The following is an 18,227-nucleotide window of genomic DNA, read 5'->3' as shown; positions in this document are numbered from 1 at the left end:
AATCACTAAATAGCGTTTACACTCACGATGGAAATTTGTCGCATAACGGGACTCCTCAACCAACTGAAAGGAGGCATCTTGGGTAGGAGCGTCGCGTGAATAGACAAAAACAGCTGCGCTGGAGACTACAATTGACCACTCCAGAAAATACCATAACATACCATAATGCTCTTTGTTTGTCACCCCGAAATTTTGCATAAGCATTGTTTTCAGTTTCTCTTGGGGCCATTTTACCTCACAAGAGAAACTGAAGACAATGCTTATGCAATATTTTGGGGTGACAAACAAAGAGCATTATGGTATGTTATGGTATTTTCTGGAGTGGTCATTAGGTTATAGAGTGTTTTCGCATGACGTCACGGCGGCCATATTGGTGTCCCAAACCAGTCCTGTGGGAGTTGAACTCTTTTCTTATGCAAACGTTTCCGTTTGTTCTAATAAATTTGCATAGATGCTGGCCACGTGAGTGAAAACACTCCATACTTTACAGGGAAGAAACTTAATCACCAAAAAACGTAAATGATGCATCGTTTTAGTAAAAAAATTGCCGTTTCGTTCTTAAGCCCACAATTATTCTCCTTGTTAACGTTTTCTTCATTTAACCGTTTGTGAATACTATAATTTTTTAAGCATTATTTGTTTTTGTTAAACAAAAGGGAATCTTTTCTTGTTACCTCTGTCATGGTGTGAGCATGAATGTCCCCGTAACCAACAGAGGCTGAAGTAGCCGCTGCCCAGTAAAGACTTGTTACGTATTGAAAACCAACAGCTTCATTTCCTGTAGATAAAAGGTTAAAACCGGTTGTGAATAACGCCAAATTCCTCCGCTAAAAGTGTCAGTTTAACTCAAATGTGCTTTTTCTATTGGGTATGTGAGAAGGTACCTCACAATCAGCTTCAAAATCAAATGTCTCCTTACAGCGTTCATACTCATCAGTCCGAGAATTAAAACCATAATCACACAAGCTGAAATCTTTTGATATATGTAATGAAACAAGGAAAAAATTAACTGCAAATTTCTATCCCTCGCTAGACAAAGCAGTTCCAGTTAAGTTCTAAGCATCTTAATGCGCCCTGGAGAAGAAAGAATTATTCTCTCTTGGCTTCACTTTCATTTACTTCTCACCGTTTTTTTCTCTGACAATGGCAATGTCAAAACTGACTTTCATTGAGTTCGTTCTTTATAATTATGTTATCGTTTTTGACAAGGAGAAAGAAAAAGAAATGGTGAGATAGTGCCATGTTCCGAGCTGTGAAGCAATTGACATTTTGCCTAATCTAATGTAAATAAACGAGAACACTAGATTTTTCTCAATAGTAGCATTGAATTCGGCACATGTGAAATACAGCACCTGAACCGGGCCTAAGTAGTTTGAAATATATACCATCCGCGGAAAAAGGCCACTATCGTATAAGCGCCGCAGCCCTCTTTTGAGTAAATACGGTAATCCAAACAACTTTCAACATACCTAGCCCTCGGTTACCCACTTCCGCCCAAGAATCTGCTTGGCAGGAATGACTGCCATTTTCGAGTCCTTTACAAGCGAGCAGAAACCATCCGCAAGCTATACAATGGGTAAATGCCGCCATGTACAATGCGAACTTGAGTTGTCTGTTCAGAAAAAAGGTTTGAAAAAAGAACTAGAAGAGGTTTCTATATCTAGAACAGTTTTGAAACGGTTTTAATCGACTTTTAACAACAGTTAGCTTCACTTTAGGCTGTGTCGACACTAATGCGTTTTCAAAAGTTTGCGTTTGCGTTGTCATCGGAAACGCATCGATCGACATTATTCACGTCCACACCACCGCGCGTTTTGATACGTTTGCAACTGTCCTCACTAAAACGTCGGAAAACGATAGAATTGCACGTTGTGACGTGAATTGAACTTTATGCGCTAGCGCCTGAAATATTCTTTATCATCCTTTTTATTTTGATTCGTCTTAGACCGTTCTCGATTATCTATCTGATACCCTGTGTATATACGATATGTATTTGTTTTCGTATTGATCCACTTTCAAGGTGATGTTACACGGCACGATTCGCAACGACGATTTTTAGCGCAACACATCGTTTCAATCATGGTAGGAACAATGTTGTAACTTTTCAAAACAATGACGCACCAATATTGTAACGCTGTTTTGCACCGTTGTTGCGAATCATCTCGTGTAAGATCACAGTTAGAGCGTTTTCAAATCGATGCGTTTCGATGAAATCGCTCGGCGTATTAATGTAGACGGAAGGCCTTAACGTTTCGAAATGTATGCGGTTTAAAATGAAAACGTATTAGTGTGGAATCGGCGTTAGTCTGGGGTTACTGACAAGTAAAACGCTTCGTGCAGGTGGAAATTCATGTAATGAAACCTAAGCCAAGGGCTTTATTGACAACTCAACAGTTTGAGACAAAATAAAAGAAAAAAAAGATTACATTCTTAATCATAACTATAACAATTTCCTCAAATTTGATCGGAGCGTTATTAACTACGTTTTTATTCACTAATCATTGTGTAGGGTTGTAGTCGGACAGTTGGCTGTAATCGGAAGTAACATCAGTCAATCATATTAAGTGCACTCAGCTAAACTCACCAATCGCAGAATTTATCACAATAACCATAGCAACAACCACTTACCCTCCAAAAGGACGAATTTGTAACATGTGACAGCTCAGTGTCTCTGCCAGCGATATTTTCCCTAATTTTGGAAATTTGGTATTACAGGCTCTTTCACAATAAAAAAAATATTTTTTTTCCTCGGAAATTGAATGGTTATGATTTATTGGTAACAGGACATCGTGTCGTTCAAATTCGGTCTGCATACTCGTGATTAACAAATCGGACGACCGCGTGATTTCGTTAATTACTTGTACGATTACAAACCGAATTAGACTTCAATAAGTCCTGTTACCGTTATCAACATACAACCGCTCCATCTCTCCGTTCTTTAAGTTGCCTGTACTTGCTTTTGCTTCAAGTTCAGTTTTTTTTTTCAGAAAATAATTCACCGACTAGTTGTTTAGAGTTTGCGTTAGTTTCAAAATTTACACCTACCCAATCAGGTTCGTGTTCTTTCCAATCGAGTCGGCCATGAAATGAAAAAATTGGTGCTGCAAGAAAAAAATAATAAAGAAGAAAAATTAACACTACATGTAGATCATGCCGGCCATTGGGGAATCGAATGTTTGCAAGAGCACTAAGTAGGGAACAATGAAACAACAAAATTGAGTCGCTATCTTGGCCTAAGTGGTGGAGATACGCATTTGCTGTGATCTCGGTAAAACTAAAAATGAATGTAAAAAATGTATTTATTTATTTGTTTATTTGTTTACCAATACAGCAACCCCACAAAAAGAGGATTGTTAGCCAGTAGTGTAAAAACAAGCAAACAAAACAAGTAACTAGTTGATTAGTAGCCTATTAGTTGGTACACGTTGTTCAATTTCGAAACTATGTCCCAAATCACTCCAGATGTTGATGGGTGATTTTAGACACACTGTGGCCCGGAACTGAGCAGGATCAGCTTATAGAGTAAAAGCATCTGGAGGCAGGGAGCTCCACTGAACTATTGTTCTTGGACAGAAAGACGAGAGAGGTTGTAAAGGTGGAAATCGGGATGAAGAAGTGATCATGGACATGTCTACTCCTGCCGGTTGGTGAACGCAACTTGTCGCCTGGGTTCACTGCAAGTAAGGTTTTAGAGATCCTATATATAGTCAGGCGCGCGTCGACTTTTCTCTTCTTTAAGTTTCTCCAGTAGAGCTCTTTAAGCATCTCAGGATACCTGAGCTCTGAGGCCGTGTGGTCACTGAACTGGCGGACAGAAAGTTATAGTTTTTAGTAATGACCTCCCGTAGTAACATTATGTCATTATGGCCCACTCTTCTATTTATCGAAAATAAAAGTAATCAATGGAAAAGCGCGGATGTTTTTTTTTTATGTCCGAATACTTATCTCATACAAAGCCATAGAGGTCAGAGACGTTTTTTTCCTTTCAAGCTTTTAACTTTGACAAATAGACAACGGTGATAACTTGATTGTTATCGATTGTTCGCTCACCACTTTGTAAATATAGAAACATCTGTTAAGACGGGCCAAGGCCAGAATACGAAGAACACCTGAGGGAAAAGCATTAAGATGAAGGCTGTGAGTATGGTAATGATTTAAAAGCCCACAATCATATTAACGAAGAGGTAAGATCAAAGTCACTCTATCTTGCTAGTAAGTCTTCACATAAATCTCTTCACAATTCACCAGAGAGAAGGCCTTGTTCACTGTGATTGTGTCGGAATTTCGTATTTCAGACCCTATAAAAGGAATGGACCCAAGGTTTCTATTTTTCTATTCTTAGGACTGTTTGGGTGGAGAAGCATTACTTATGCTTTGTGAATGGTTACCTTGAATATCATCGAGCAATCGTAACTAATCGTTTTCCTCCCATGCGATCCCAGAAATCACTGCACCCAAACCTTGTACCCATTCTCCCTTGAGTTTCTGAAGTGGGCAATGAGTAAGTGGTCTACTTCCACCATACAGCTTGATATGGTAACAAAAAATCGAGAAGTCCAAAGACTACTGCAAAGCTGATAACAACATTTATTGATTTTTTAGAGCAATATTTCAACCCGCCATACCAGCCTTGTAATTCGCCTTTGTCACGCGGCGGCCATTTTGTCTCAGAGGAGATTTAAAAAGCTTTGTTTATGCACCCCTAGCCTCGTTCTATCTATGAGACTAGGGGAGCATAAATAAAGCTTTTTAAATCTCCTGACAAAATGTCAACCGCGTGGCAAAGGCGAATTAGAAAGCTGGTATGGCCAGTCGAAATATTGTTTAAAAAAATCAATACATGTTGTTATCAGCTTTGCACTAGTCTTTGGACTTCTCGTTTTTTTGTTCTCAATATTTTAGCTGATTAGAAGTCTTTTCTTTAGATCTAAAGATGACAACCAGCAGGATCTTCGTCCAGGGTTTTTGCAATCATTTCCTTATTCTTGATGTGGTAGTTGACCGATGAGCGTTTCAGAAATGATCAGGTATCATTGGCACTGAGGCTGGTGAGATAGTCGAGAGATACGAGAAACCTGTCCCAATCTCTATTAGAAGTTTTCATGCGCTAAGTGACGTAAAACTGTATCTTACCAAGATTGTCAGGCCAGATGGCCAACACGATGATGTCAGTAGGGAAGGAAAAAAGCAGATCCAAAGAAAAGTTTGTTCTGCAAGAAAAATAAAGAAAAGGGGAAATCAATTCTGTAATGTCAAAGTTCCTTTTATTACACGTACAAGCGAGAATGTATTGCCACTGGGAAACTTCTTGAACCAAAATTCACAGTTTAATTTAAGCATTTTATTTTCACATGTTATTCACCTGGGAATCATGGTTCGCACAATGATACATTTGGCGTGCACCACTTGAAGTATTCAATATTTTTTTGGACGGTCAGTGGATATGTACTCCTACTGCTTACACTTACAGTATTTCATTGCAAGAAGAGTCAAATGGATTAAAGTTGATTCGTTACCTGAGATAATTTCGAGCAGTGTACAGTGGATGGGTTACAAGTACGTTGTTCTCATTATAAAAAGCCAAATGAAACTTGATGTACCTAAAATCAAGACAAAAAGACAAGATCAGTGTGTTCTTATATGAACCAGATGAGATAAAGACGGTGAAAAAGAAAAACCACTGCTTGTTACACACGTGACGAAATCGGGTGTTAAAGGTCTCAGTTTCGAATTATGTCATCATTTATCATTTTTCCTCCTCATTTAAAGAAGCCTTATTTAATGAATGAATTAATTAATTAATTGCTGGATTGATGAATATATGGATGAAAAAATGGATGGAAGGATGGATGGATTCTGCATCAATAGACGAATGAATGAATGAATAAATGGATGGAAGGATGAATGGATGAGATTGTTTGATGCATATCTGCCTTTGATAGCTTTATATCTTCAAAACTTAAAACTGATTAACAACGATTATACGGATTTTAAAAAAATGATTCTACTAGATATATGTGACATTACAGCGATAATGTCCTACGCGTAGCGGATTTTTGACAGACTTCGAGTTCTCTGATGTTGTGTTCTCAACAAACTCACTTTTTAAAAAAATTAGCAATTCACGAAAAGAAAACTATTTATAGAGGATATTACATGGCCGCGCGAAGATGCGAAAATTCTACATCACAAGCGGGCATGTAATGTTTTATTTATTATGTGAACACCAATAAAATACCAAACCAATTCACTTTAATATATTTTTTTATTTCTGCTGCGAAAGGCGCGATTAAACATGTAGCCATAACAGGGGTGATCTTTCTAGCCATAAGGAATAGTGGTTACCTTTTGCCCAAATCAGTTCCTTTTACCGAAAAACGACCGCGAAAGCCTTAAGCTAGTATCAAAGATCGATTTTTAATTTATCGGACACAAGTTTCATCTGAAGGCTCATAATAGGATGTATTTTTCATTAACAATGACGAGTGCCTATAATTGCGGGTTTTATAAGTGGATTCTTTTAAGTACTCTGCGTGCCAGAGGCTTTTCATGCGCGGTTTACAGTTTCGGTTAGGTCTTAAAAAGTAACCCGCTCCTGTCTTCGGCCTGCGGCCGATCGACGAAGCCCCTCATCGCACGCGAGAAAAAACCTCTGCTACCCAGCGTATCTTATAAGCGGCAGTTTACATTATTCAGTTTCTTGCTTTGTCTTCCTAAACAATGGTCATTTCTAAGCCTTTGTAGAGGAATAGAAAGCAGTGATCTACTACTTACATGTCTACCAAACAGATGATGTCAAAACAGTAATTCATGATCCATAGGGCTGTGCTGGTGTGCAAGAAAGCCGCCTGTAAGGTCAACGTAAAAGGAAGGATTCCGGCTATCACAAGGATCACTCCCTGCCACACCCTGAAGTACAAACCGTCGGGCAAGATGACGCGCCTGTACATTGCAAGAGAAATATTGTAAATTTATAAACTACCTCAAGAATACTTCTTATATTATATATTGAAACGAGAGGAGTAGATATACTTGTATTTATTACATAGGAAATACACAAAGGTCACTAAGAAAATTCAAAGTACTGGCATTCCGACCGAATTGAACTAGTACTAATGGTTTCTTCATAATGTATATAGATCAGGGCCCAGTTGTTCAAAAGTACTAATGGTTTCTTCATAATATATAGATTAGGGCCCAGTTGTTCAAAAGTTGGGTAAAAAGCTAAAATCTCTGTCCAGCGGATAACACTGTTGGTTTCCTCTAAAAGTAATCCACTGGATAGTGAATTATCCAGCGGTTAGCGCTATCTAACGTTTGACCATCCGCGACCAGGCTGCTTAAAATGCTCAGGGTGATTTTTACGTTTAGGTCGAAAGAATATCGTCGTTAAAAAACAGGTTGTCACATAAACGGGAAGCGGGTTCCACTGTATGTCAGTACCCTGGTTGTCACGCTTCGCGCCAGAAATTGTGTAAGATTCTGATGGATGCTTTACATAATGCGCAGTTTCAGAAAGAAAACAACGAAAGTACGCGCAACGGTCTGGACGCGGCTTCAGGCAATAAATTTGTTGCCCTGCATTTGTCAATTCAGTTTTTAGATCTGTGTGTGCCATCTTCGAATCGTCGCGCGCAGTGAGAGTTTGTGGGAGAAATAACTGGCTCAAAGTTTCCTAAATCGCACTCGTACTCATACCCGATTAAGTCAAATATAAAGGTCGCTACTGCTTATACCAGTCCGACAAGAATCTGTTACGCATTCTTAGTTCTCACCTCATTAAAAGGAAAGAAAACACTCTAGCGATTGGATGCAGTTCGCGATGAGGTTTGTTTATGTCTTCTTTTAAGTCCTGCACGACTGACATCAAGCCTGCCGGCACGGTCCTAACAGAGCAAACGTAAAGAAGAGATTTTATCTTGATGGACTAGCAAGAAGTAAATAAACGTAAATCAGAGGATGTGACAACTTAACTCTTTATATGATGACTCTGGTCTCTAAAAATGGAAGCCAATGTCAAAGAGAATTGAGTAAAATTACCCCATTTCTGGACTCACGCGTCCACCCTTCTTTTTGCTTTTCTTGGATTCTTGGAAGGATTGGGATTTCTGAGAAGTTTTCGATTTCTGTGAAAATCTCGAGGACTTTGACTTTTGGGCGCATTTCACGGAGAGGCGTCTAACAGCGGCTTTGGTAGACTCTAAGGCAGCTTTTCTTACATCCCTTAGATGCTCGTTGTTAATTCCTGCGTCATAGATTTGCCTAAAAATGAAAAACAAACAAGCAAACCAACAAAACAGAGTCGGAGATGTAAAGTGTCGGTTAATTAAACGAAGTCTAACTTAGGCCGCGGTGTAAGAAATAATTGGACCTCTAGATCTTCTTCTTAAGGGCTTAATTTAAGAAAGTAAGTGCTTTTTCAGACTAAACCTTAATTCAAATTGTTCATGAAAAATGGCGTTTAGGTAAAAGAGTTGGGCAAACTGAACATGGCTTAGACATAAACAATCAATCCGTAAAGTCTAGCAAAAATCTCATTTCAGGTTCTGTTTCAGATAAATGATCTCAACGTAAGACATGTTCAAATGCCATAGTATTCTAAGAGTTTGCATCAAATGCTAGCCAAGGTATAGAAATGTGCCACAAAGGGAAAGTCCTCCGTGACCCTTGTAGGAATCGAAGCAGCGGACGATTGAAAATGGAATTCCTACACAGGGTATAGCTACAATGTACCTAAAATACAGCTGAGTAATTTTTTATTATCACATTAATCAAACCTTGCTACAATCGGGAAATTTGCCAGCACATCGTCTAGGTCTTGCTTGGTCAACATAAGAATTTCGCAGAATGTCCTTGCCTTCACTGTTGCCAAGCGGTTCTCGCCAAAAATAAGGCCAATCTAGATTTTCATAAAAAACACAACATAAATACAGGAGCGTACAAAGCAAATGTAGAAATGATAAACCCACATTTTCTACGACAGAGTTTAAACTTTTGAATTTAAAGCTAGAGACGGTTTTGAAAGCACAAATTGGACGGCTGGCGAACAATTTTGTCTAGACTTTTCAAGTAACATAGTACATGACGTGAAGTAACTGATAGTGTAAACTTTGTTCGCGAATGTTGACAAAAAGTTGAAGACAATATTAATGGTGAATGGAAAAAACGAAAGAAAGTTATAAAGGAAGTGACCGGAACAACGTTAAAATGGTAAAATAAAGTGAAGCCCATCGCCATTTAAACTTAAAGTGGCTGAACACAAACATTTTAAAACTTTTTGTTATAATTCGGTCAAGTTGTTTTTAAGAAATGAGGATTACTATTGGTAATCTGTGTGCAAATTCATAAATGATCTAATGACTACATTATGTCATTATGTCTAATGACAAAGCATAACATGACATAACATCGTACCTTTACTTCAATCAAAATGTTAGTGGTGTGTTAAATTATCCATGTTGCCATGGAAACGATCGAAATCTGAAAAACGTTTTGTCTTGTGAATATATTTCGTCATTGTCTCATTTGAGCTTTATATATACCTGTACCGGGTCTTAAGTAAAACACCCCTATGTTTGGTAACTACTTTCAACCTAACGACAAATTGTGTTCAGCCACCTTAAGCTGACTTCAGTGATAACGTGTCCAGAAAATTAGATTCAAGAAATGTCAAAAGAATAACGAAAAATATGGGAAGTGGTTGTTTGCTGCAATTTCATAGAGATGGGAATTGTTTGTTTAAAAAAGTTAGACGTGTATCTCATTTTTGATGTCCGGATCGAAACGTTTGCGAGTTTGACGAATGATTTTCATACCTCTCCAAAGTACGCCCCGGGTCCCAGAGTTGCGACCACAGTTATGTCGTCGTCTCCTATAACCTCTACCAATCCTCTTCTGACACAGTACATCTCTCGACCCATGTCCCCAGCGTAAACAATGTAGTCACCTTAAATCAAAAAAAGCGTTTTTAAAACAACTTTTTTCTTGGCAAAAACAAGCAGACTCTATGATGCCCCATGCAAAGGATCAGAGTGTTTTCGGCGACTCCTACAGCCTCATTCCAAGGCAATTTCAGCACAAGATCGAGGCTGTCCTACAAAAATTTTTTGTGGGGGCCATTTGGTATGGCATCCATAAAAGAAGATTTAGGACGAGATTAGGTTGCGTTCTCCAAACGTCAATCGCAAAAAGCGGTGTAGGCTGTCTGATGTTACAGAAACCGCTATAATCATATCGTTAACTGTGTGGGCACTCTTTATCTCTACTATGCCTTATTCTATAACGTTTGTGTCTTAACCTTTTGGACGCTACAGACCCGAATAATTCTATGTCTCATGCAGGAGACCCCCGTTAGCTAGGTTCTTCCTTAGTCCTAGCTGTAGGGGTAGTCTGCTACACAGCCGTTTTTAGTGTCGTCACGCGTTGCGTGACGACGCTAAAAACGGCTGTGTGGCAGACCACTGTAGGGGCTGATCTGATTAAAAAATGTACTTTAAACATGAAATAAACCGCTGAAGACTACCTCCAAAATACGCGATTTGGGTTTCTGGGAAACTGCCTACCCACCCCTCCCCTAAGCCAACATTTTGGCCCAAGTGAGAAGAAAGTGATAATGTTTGCTTGGGTGGGCAGTTTTTAAAAAATCTAAATTGACCACAATATACATTACAACACAAAGCTCACGTTACTCACCTGGAGAGAAGAGGTACGAAGTGGTCTTCAGGGACAACTGTCGCAGGAAACCGGCATCTGTCTCCATAAAGATGGGAACCTAAAAACGATTTCCAAATCATAAACTCAACTGCAGTATCAGAGGAGTCGACGACAACAATTCAAGATCGTATTGAGTCGTGTTTCCCTGTACGTAATTCTACGCTTTTTATGGTAATTTACGCACTGTCTCCTAGAAAGGCTTTTGGGGACAGTGCGGGAACGAGAACGTCATTTGACGTCGGTAAAGTGCGCGAAAAGGACTTAACTCTACTTCCGGTGCCGAGTTTGCCACTCAGCCATTGGACAAGCCAGTTGTTTGATTTGCGCGCGCCGTCGTCAACTGACGTTCCCGTTCTGTTGCTAAATCAGCCTAATGGCTCTGCCAGGGAACTCCTCAATGCTGGAAAGAGAGAGTGGCCGAAAAATTATAGCACCCAAGGAAAGGGCCTAAGCTTCCCGTAGCTAGGAGCGAATGCATGAGTTGTAAAGGCGGATTACCCTTTCTAGAACATTCTTCGATTCTTCATAGGTGACGTCCTGTTGAAGTGTTAGTGGCATATCCTCAATGAGACGCTTTCCTCCAGGAATGGCTTCACCCCTAAAAAACATTCCTTGTTAGTTTTTAAACGGAATCCTGAGTTGCGAGACTGCGTAGCAAGTGCCCAAAGGAGCGACAAGCAAACGCATTGCGGCATGTTCAGTAACTTACGGTTTTCTTTGAAAAAAATGAAGGTGGTGAAGGATCTATCCTACGACAAATTGGCCTCAAACTGTTTTTACCTCTACTTGTACCAAAAATTAAAAAAAAATAAGGGCATACACAGCGTATCTTTGCACCAGTTGGTACATCATGTCAAAGTCACCGTTGCACTTGTAAAAGGGGTGAAGACAATTAAACATAACTCGTTCGGACCTCGGAAAAGGTGGCCGCGCCTGACCGCTTAATGCAGGACAATTTTACAGTAATTAAGGAGAACGTTTTCCGGGATTTTGGCGAGTGACTGTTCAATATAGGGTGGCTGCTGAATAAAGGTTTGATTGTACATCACAAATTTTTATTTATAATTTAAAGATTGTACGTTCAATTGTTGGTGTACCTGTGCACTCTCCATAGCATTGACAAGTAGCTCTGAGTTCGCACCATTAATGATCTGCTGAGGTTTTGCTCTGTCATAAACTGCTGCACAGCTGCCATCTTTGCAAAAAATTCTACCCTAAAATGGAAGGGAGACTGCAGGTCCTAAAGGGGCACCTTCAACCAGTGTGCATTGCGGTCGTGCACTTACCGAAATCATTTGCTGTAATACAGAAATCGCGAACATGATTTCGGTGTTTGATAACAGGTTTGTATCTATGTTTCTTTTAAAAAGGGTATCACAACCTGCTATTTCCTTAGGTTGTGAAGATACAATACGATTTTCAAACTAAATCAGAACGTTTGCAATTTCTGCATTACAGCAAATGATTTCGGTTAAGTGCACGACTGCAATGCACACTGGTTGAAGGTGCCCCTTTAAGACAATCCTAAACCCATTCAATGCCAGAAACAACTGAGCATCAAGTTCTAATGAAGTTCCATATTTTTAAGATCTGAGGAACTAGCCTTGTATAAGAAGGAAGGAGGACTGAACATCTGTAATCTTAGCATTCAGAGAGTTCTAAAACTTTGGACCATTTCAAGAGCTTTTGCTCCTTGAAGATCGGGTCCTGGGGATCATACCAAGATTTGCTTACTATTCGTAGTGCGCGCTTCTGTAAAATAATTAACCTGTTAATTATCAATTTTCATCTGATTAACAAGAAAGACACATAATTACTATTATTATTATAAAGTAAATTCGCGTCCATTGGATTTTAATGGCATTATTCCATCGGGGTTAATCTGTCACCTTCAGGCGAGCTTTCCTCAAATTGAATTCTTAAGGGCCATGACCAAGTTCAAGATGAGAAAGAAGCTTAAGACAGCTGTTTACGGTTACGTTTTAACTGGCGTCACCGTTATCAGATCTTAAGGTTCTTGCTAACTTATATGGCGTCTGACGCAATTAATGAACATTTTTTTTAAATTATTGAAATCTAAAACTTTGGTACATTTATGTGTAACTCCCGCAGTTCAACCATTGCCTAAAATACCGTGAACGATTAGGCGTAAGCATCTCTATTTCCTCTCTAAACGCTTTTTTAACTTACTTAGGAGCAGCCGAGTTGGCGAGTGTGGCGGCGATACTACTGAGACAATAGCCATACAGTAACAAACCAACGAGCATGACCACTGTGGCAATCAATTGGCTTTCTGTATTGTAGGCGTGGATGTCTCCGTAACCTGTCGAGGACATTGTAGCCGCTGCCCAGTAAAGACTGGCGATGTAGTCAGTAAGACCTGCTTTTGTTCCGCTTCGCCCAATGTGTTGCGCCCAGCTTCCATCATGGCATCTAGGATTAAAATAAAATAAGTTGAGTATTTACTCCCTGAGGGAAATGAGCTGATGTAATTCCAGCTTGTGTAGTCGGCTTATTGAAAACACATGCAAACGACAAGTATGCAGTGCAATTGGGTCTCTAAAAATTTGGGGGAGTACAAGGTATCTTTGAATTGCAGGGCAGCGTGGCACAGGCCCCAGTTTTTTAAAAGCTGGAAAGCGCCATCAACCGGACAAGTTTCTGTCCAGTGGATAACGCAACTGGTTTTCCTAATATCCACTGGACAGTGATTTACCCGGTGGATAGCACTATTTACCTTTGGACAACCGGGACCAGGAATAAAGCTATTTAATGGGCTCGATGACTAAGATATGAAACCTCACATATTCTCACCTCTATCAATACTTAATCTGCACTTGGGCGGTTTCATGCCCTATTAAATTGGTACTCATAGCCACTCATCAGGATAGGGTGGGATTTAAAGAGTCACCTGCGTAGCTAAAGATTTGGTTTGTCGAGCGCTTAAGTGAGCGGCATAGCCGCGAGGAGAATAGGGCGCGAACAAGGAGAATTTTTTTCTCGAAGAAGTTGCCGATAGTTCGAGGGCGTTTTCACAGCTTCGCCGCTCATTTGCCCTCTCGCCAAACAAATCACCAGCTTCGCTGGCTTAAAGCAGCTAAGTTGTCAACTTACTCTTTCCCATAGCAGGCGTCCAGAAACCACACACAGCCACTGATGTGAGTGATCAAGATGATATAAATTGTAAACTTTAAGGCTCGCACTTTACCGATGCTATAACTCAGGCTGTTCTCTAAGTTGGTGAAGAAACGAGGGATCTGGAAAAGACCACGTGAAATTTGTTCTTTGGGGATACTTCTTGGAAAGTCATTGATAATTCATTACGAGAAAACAAGGAGAATTACTGCTGTTAAAAACAAATTGTTTATCGGATAATAATTAAGTACTACAAAATTTTTTGATATTTTCCATCGAATAATTTCATGAATAAAAGATTCGTTTACACCATATTTCCTTCACCCACTATTCGGTGTCTAGACAACAGTCAAAGCACAGTCTTGTGTGAGAGTTGTCAGCCGCTTTTTCTTAATCAAAACTGAAAAACGCGCATTGAACTTTGACGAACTTTCGTCATAGCATTTTCAGTTTTAACATGATGGTTACAAAAAGTTGAAAAGAATTACAGCTATGATTTGGGAATAGAATAAAATAATCCGATTTAGCTTGCGGTATTTTTTTTGCCAGAAAAACGCTTTGGGCCCTACCTATCAAAGAAAACGCGTATAGGGAAAAATTTTGCTGATATTTTTTGCTGAAATGTCTATATAGTATCAGTTTTTATTGATATGATAACTGTGCCAAAAAAAACTTCAGACATTTAACATTCATTGGAGCGCGCAGATTTCCTCAACTAGAAAGTTATTCAGAATTCTGCATTAACATTGTTTTAGAATTTCAAAATAGAAATTGTGCTAAGGTACAGTAGGTAGAACGACTCATCATTGCGCATCATAACGGCGTCAACTTGCAAATGAAAATCAGTAGCTAGAGTAGTGAAAGCGAGAGGGTGTCCCAGCCGGGCTATCTTACCCGGATGGCTTTTATAAGTCGATTCAGGCGCAGGAAAGCGAAATAATGCCATCTATTGTGAAAATCAGTCCCAGAAGGGGCGAAGACCTCAATCGGCAGGATAGCCAACAAGTCAATCCAGAAAAACAGGCTCCATTTGTAAGACTTTCGTATTTCCTTGAGTTCTAAAGCAAATGGAAATAACGATAAGGATTTAATACATCATCGTTCACATTTTGTAGACCATCAATTAATTTTCCTGATATAATTTAGTAAGAATGAAATAGAGGAATGGCACATAGAATTATTATTAGAGGGTCAGCGGATAACTAGCATGCGTGCCAGGCGTCGGGGTGTCGAAATTAGCCTGCATAGCAAGCGTTTCCGCGCGAGTTCGTCGAGAAAGTTGGGACGAGAGCAAAAAAAATGGAATGAGGGGGGAGGAGAAAGGGAGCGAAGGAAACAGCGTTTCCCCTTCTCCCCTCCCCCCCCCCCCCCCACCTCCTTCTATTTTTTTTTTTTGTTCCCGCTCTAACTTTGGCGCTATAACTCGACTGGGAACGCTTGCTACGCAGGCTATGTCGAAATGGGAGGGAGGGGGAGAAGAGGGAAGGGGAAGGGATTTGGGAAGAGGGGTTTCCCTTTTGCTTTTTTTCTACTCCTTTCCATTTCCGTTTTTGCGCCTGGTACCGAGGCTTGCGGATATCATTCGTCTGATATTAATATCCAACAACCAGTGTTGCTATTCTCTTCTAGATCTGATGTTGATTTTTTTGCCTGATATAATTAACCTACATCTTATTTATAGATACCCTACTTTCATTGTCGTATCAGCTTTGTCCGATATTACAAGGAATTTACGTGATGACGACGGCCACGTGAACGAGGATGTCGAAAAAGCAATAGGTTTATTAAGCAAAATAGCAACTCAGCGCGCATGTCCAACTGGCACACCCTTTTTGTACATTTCTTTTCAGTCACCACATAATTGCTTCACAGGACGTTTTATGGAGGACATAAACGCACATAAACTTAAGTTCGGCACCCAACGAATTCCTGGCAAAAATTTACCTACATTTGACATTTCATGCAAGCAATTTAAAATAATCGCGACAGACTTTCAAAAAACGCGATGACTTTTTACTAGTGACGTCTTCGCTGTCGTCGCAGCCGTCGTTGCTAAAGCTCCCAACCACCAAAACTGCGAACGTCAGAAAAATTTCAGGAATATTTATTGCGTATGAACAAGACAAGAAAGATCAGGATATGCGATGTGTTTTAGGTCCTTTCTACAAAAAAGAAAAACAATAAAATACGCATCCAGACGTAGCGTATTCGAATCGTTTTCTCCCGCCTACTCGTAAAACGTTTAACGATGGAAATACGATAGCATGCCTTTCGGAGCATGCGTCATGCTAGAAGTATATAATGTATGTCATCATCGTGTTAAAAAAAAGCTCCATTTTCGTCGGCCCACGCGTAAACGAGAAGCCGGCGTTGTCAAACGTTTCTACTCTGGAGAGCGTTTTTGAAAGGATGCGTTTTGGGTGACCGCGTTACATACATACATACATACATTTTATTGATGCTCCCTAAGTGGGCTTTTCAGCTCAATAAAATAAAAAATACAAATTTATATAAATTAATTAAATGTGTAAGTACAATAATATTATAATTACAAAAAATATATCAACTTAATAAAACATTTGCAAGATGACGCCTACAATTCCTGGGGCATTTTAAGGACTTAATATTATCATTCAAGGAGTTCCAGAGTTTTGCTCCTCTGAAAGCAAAGGAGCGCTGCCCTGTTGACAGGCGACATAAAGGTATATCCAAAGCACCAGATGATCGAGTTTGTCTATTATGGACTTGAGAACGTGATTTAAACATATCAGCAAGATAGTCTGGAACAAGCTTGTTAATACATTTGTGCATCATAGTAGCGTCATTTAGAATGAGTTTCTCTCTAATAGGAAGCCATTTCATCGATCGCAACCCATCCGAAATATGGTCATACTTTCTTAGTCCCAGAATAATTCGTCCAGCAAAGTTTTGGACTTTTTGTAACTTGTCAATATTGCTGCTGCTGGTATTACTCCAGACAGTTGAACAATATTGGAGTTTACTAAAGACAAATGAATTTATTACTAACAAAAGTGTTTTCCTATCCAGGAGATGCTTGATTCGCGTTCACCAGACACGTGTGGACGATAGGTCAAACCGGAGGCAAAAAATAGCCCGCTTTCAAACAAGAATAGATACGTGTGAACGGGGCCATAGTTTTGTTATGGTGGAAATAAATTGCTCAGAGAAAGCTCCTACTTAAATTCCGATATAAAACTTACATACTATTTCTTATTGAAGGAAAGCGGACCATGTATTATTTTCACAAAAACTCTCTCCAGTTTGTCCTTGATTGCCTGATTTCTCAGCTTGTGTTAACAGGAAGGTTACCTGAATGCACATGACAAATTCGCCCAATTACCTGTTGTTGTTTCAGAAGCAATGTTAAACCTCAAAAGGTAGTCGGCCAGAAGAACAACATCCAGCAAGTAAGTGATGACTAGTAGTACTTGCGAGCCGATAGTCTCACCGTAGCCAATGGCGTGAAGGCTGATCGAAAACGAGGCCACGAACGTATACACAAAGCAGATGGTTATGAGTACCACGAGAACTATTCGTTCCCACATTAGAGCGAACAACGATTCGGGCTTTATGACGTAATGACTCAACTTCCATAAGAGGCTAAAATTGAAAAAATGTAGTAATCAGAGATAAACCTTTTATATAACGGACGAATTTACAGTTATATGCTAAGTAACCTAGCCTACGAGTTGAAGCGTGGCTGACGGAGACTTGCTTCGCTATAAACCTCAGAGCCATTCATATGCATAGGAACTTGTTTACATTTAAAAGCAGCGAGGTTTCTTTCAAAACTAGGTTATTTACAGCCTCGCTTTCACTCAAGGCAAGAATACTCATTACACTACAAGAAATAGCCTACGAGTAGCCTCGCCCTCGGCCACTTTATCCTAGCTTCTTTGGGGGGGGGGGAGGGTAGGGCTACACGTGGGATACACATGAAACAACAGTCTTTTTATAACCTTTTCAGTTGCCATTCTCAATCACAAACAAATTTATTATAAAATGCAATTAGTTACGGTCTGAGTAAAGAGAAGTCGACTCCTTTTATATAACGATAAACAGATTTTCTAGATACCTCCTTGGTTCCGCCTGTTCCTTGTAGCCCTGCAAAATATTTGGACAAAGCCATAGGTCACTACAAATGACAAAACGATTGGCCGGTTTTTGTTAAAGAAAAGAAGTCTGAGGGGCGAGTTTTTTGAATGAAGATACTCCGTAACCTTGACGTCTCATCTACACGCTTTCTTTACAGTGAATCCATTTTATATAGTAGGATATTACAAGATTCATGAAGTGTGAACATGGGCAAGGATGTATGAAAAAGATCCCATGTTTCTTCACAATGAAGCTATTACTTC

At 39.7% G+C, this 18,227-nt stretch overlaps 1 protein-coding gene across 1 annotated transcript in view; it reads right to left on the bottom strand.

Annotated features, from left to right (window-relative positions):
* Nucleotides 1-18,227, bottom strand: part of LOC140928978 (uncharacterized) — a 42,887-nt gene that overhangs the window by 13,793 nt on the left and 10,867 nt on the right. The window contains exons 11-29 of the mRNA XM_073378789.1: nt 17,945-17,973; nt 17,210-17,469; nt 14,743-14,906; nt 13,828-13,970; nt 12,904-13,146; nt 11,811-11,927; nt 11,212-11,311; nt 10,693-10,771; nt 9,816-9,946; nt 8,778-8,899; nt 8,041-8,262; nt 7,776-7,886; nt 6,775-6,942; nt 5,517-5,600; nt 5,134-5,210; nt 4,051-4,109; nt 3,046-3,101; nt 1,470-1,612; nt 675-778 (exon numbers count right to left, since the gene is read on the bottom strand). Coding sequence (XP_073234890.1) covers nt 675-778; nt 1,470-1,612; nt 3,046-3,101; nt 4,051-4,109; nt 5,134-5,210; nt 5,517-5,600; nt 6,775-6,942; nt 7,776-7,886; nt 8,041-8,262; nt 8,778-8,899; nt 9,816-9,946; nt 10,693-10,771; nt 11,212-11,311; nt 11,811-11,927; nt 12,904-13,146; nt 13,828-13,970; nt 14,743-14,906; nt 17,210-17,469; nt 17,945-17,973 — 2,412 coding nt within the window. The remainder of the gene's footprint in view (nt 1-674; nt 779-1,469; nt 1,613-3,045; nt 3,102-4,050; nt 4,110-5,133; nt 5,211-5,516; nt 5,601-6,774; nt 6,943-7,775; nt 7,887-8,040; nt 8,263-8,777; nt 8,900-9,815; nt 9,947-10,692; nt 10,772-11,211; nt 11,312-11,810; nt 11,928-12,903; nt 13,147-13,827; nt 13,971-14,742; nt 14,907-17,209; nt 17,470-17,944; nt 17,974-18,227) is intronic.

This window comes from Porites lutea, chromosome 2 (genome assembly GCF_958299795.1).
Source record: "Porites lutea chromosome 2, jaPorLute2.1, whole genome shotgun sequence".
In the NCBI taxonomy this organism is placed as follows: domain Eukaryota; kingdom Metazoa; phylum Cnidaria; class Anthozoa; order Scleractinia; family Poritidae; genus Porites; species Porites lutea.
The sequence above is the reverse complement of the archived record's forward strand: the minus strand, read 5'-3'. Positions and strand labels throughout refer to the sequence as shown.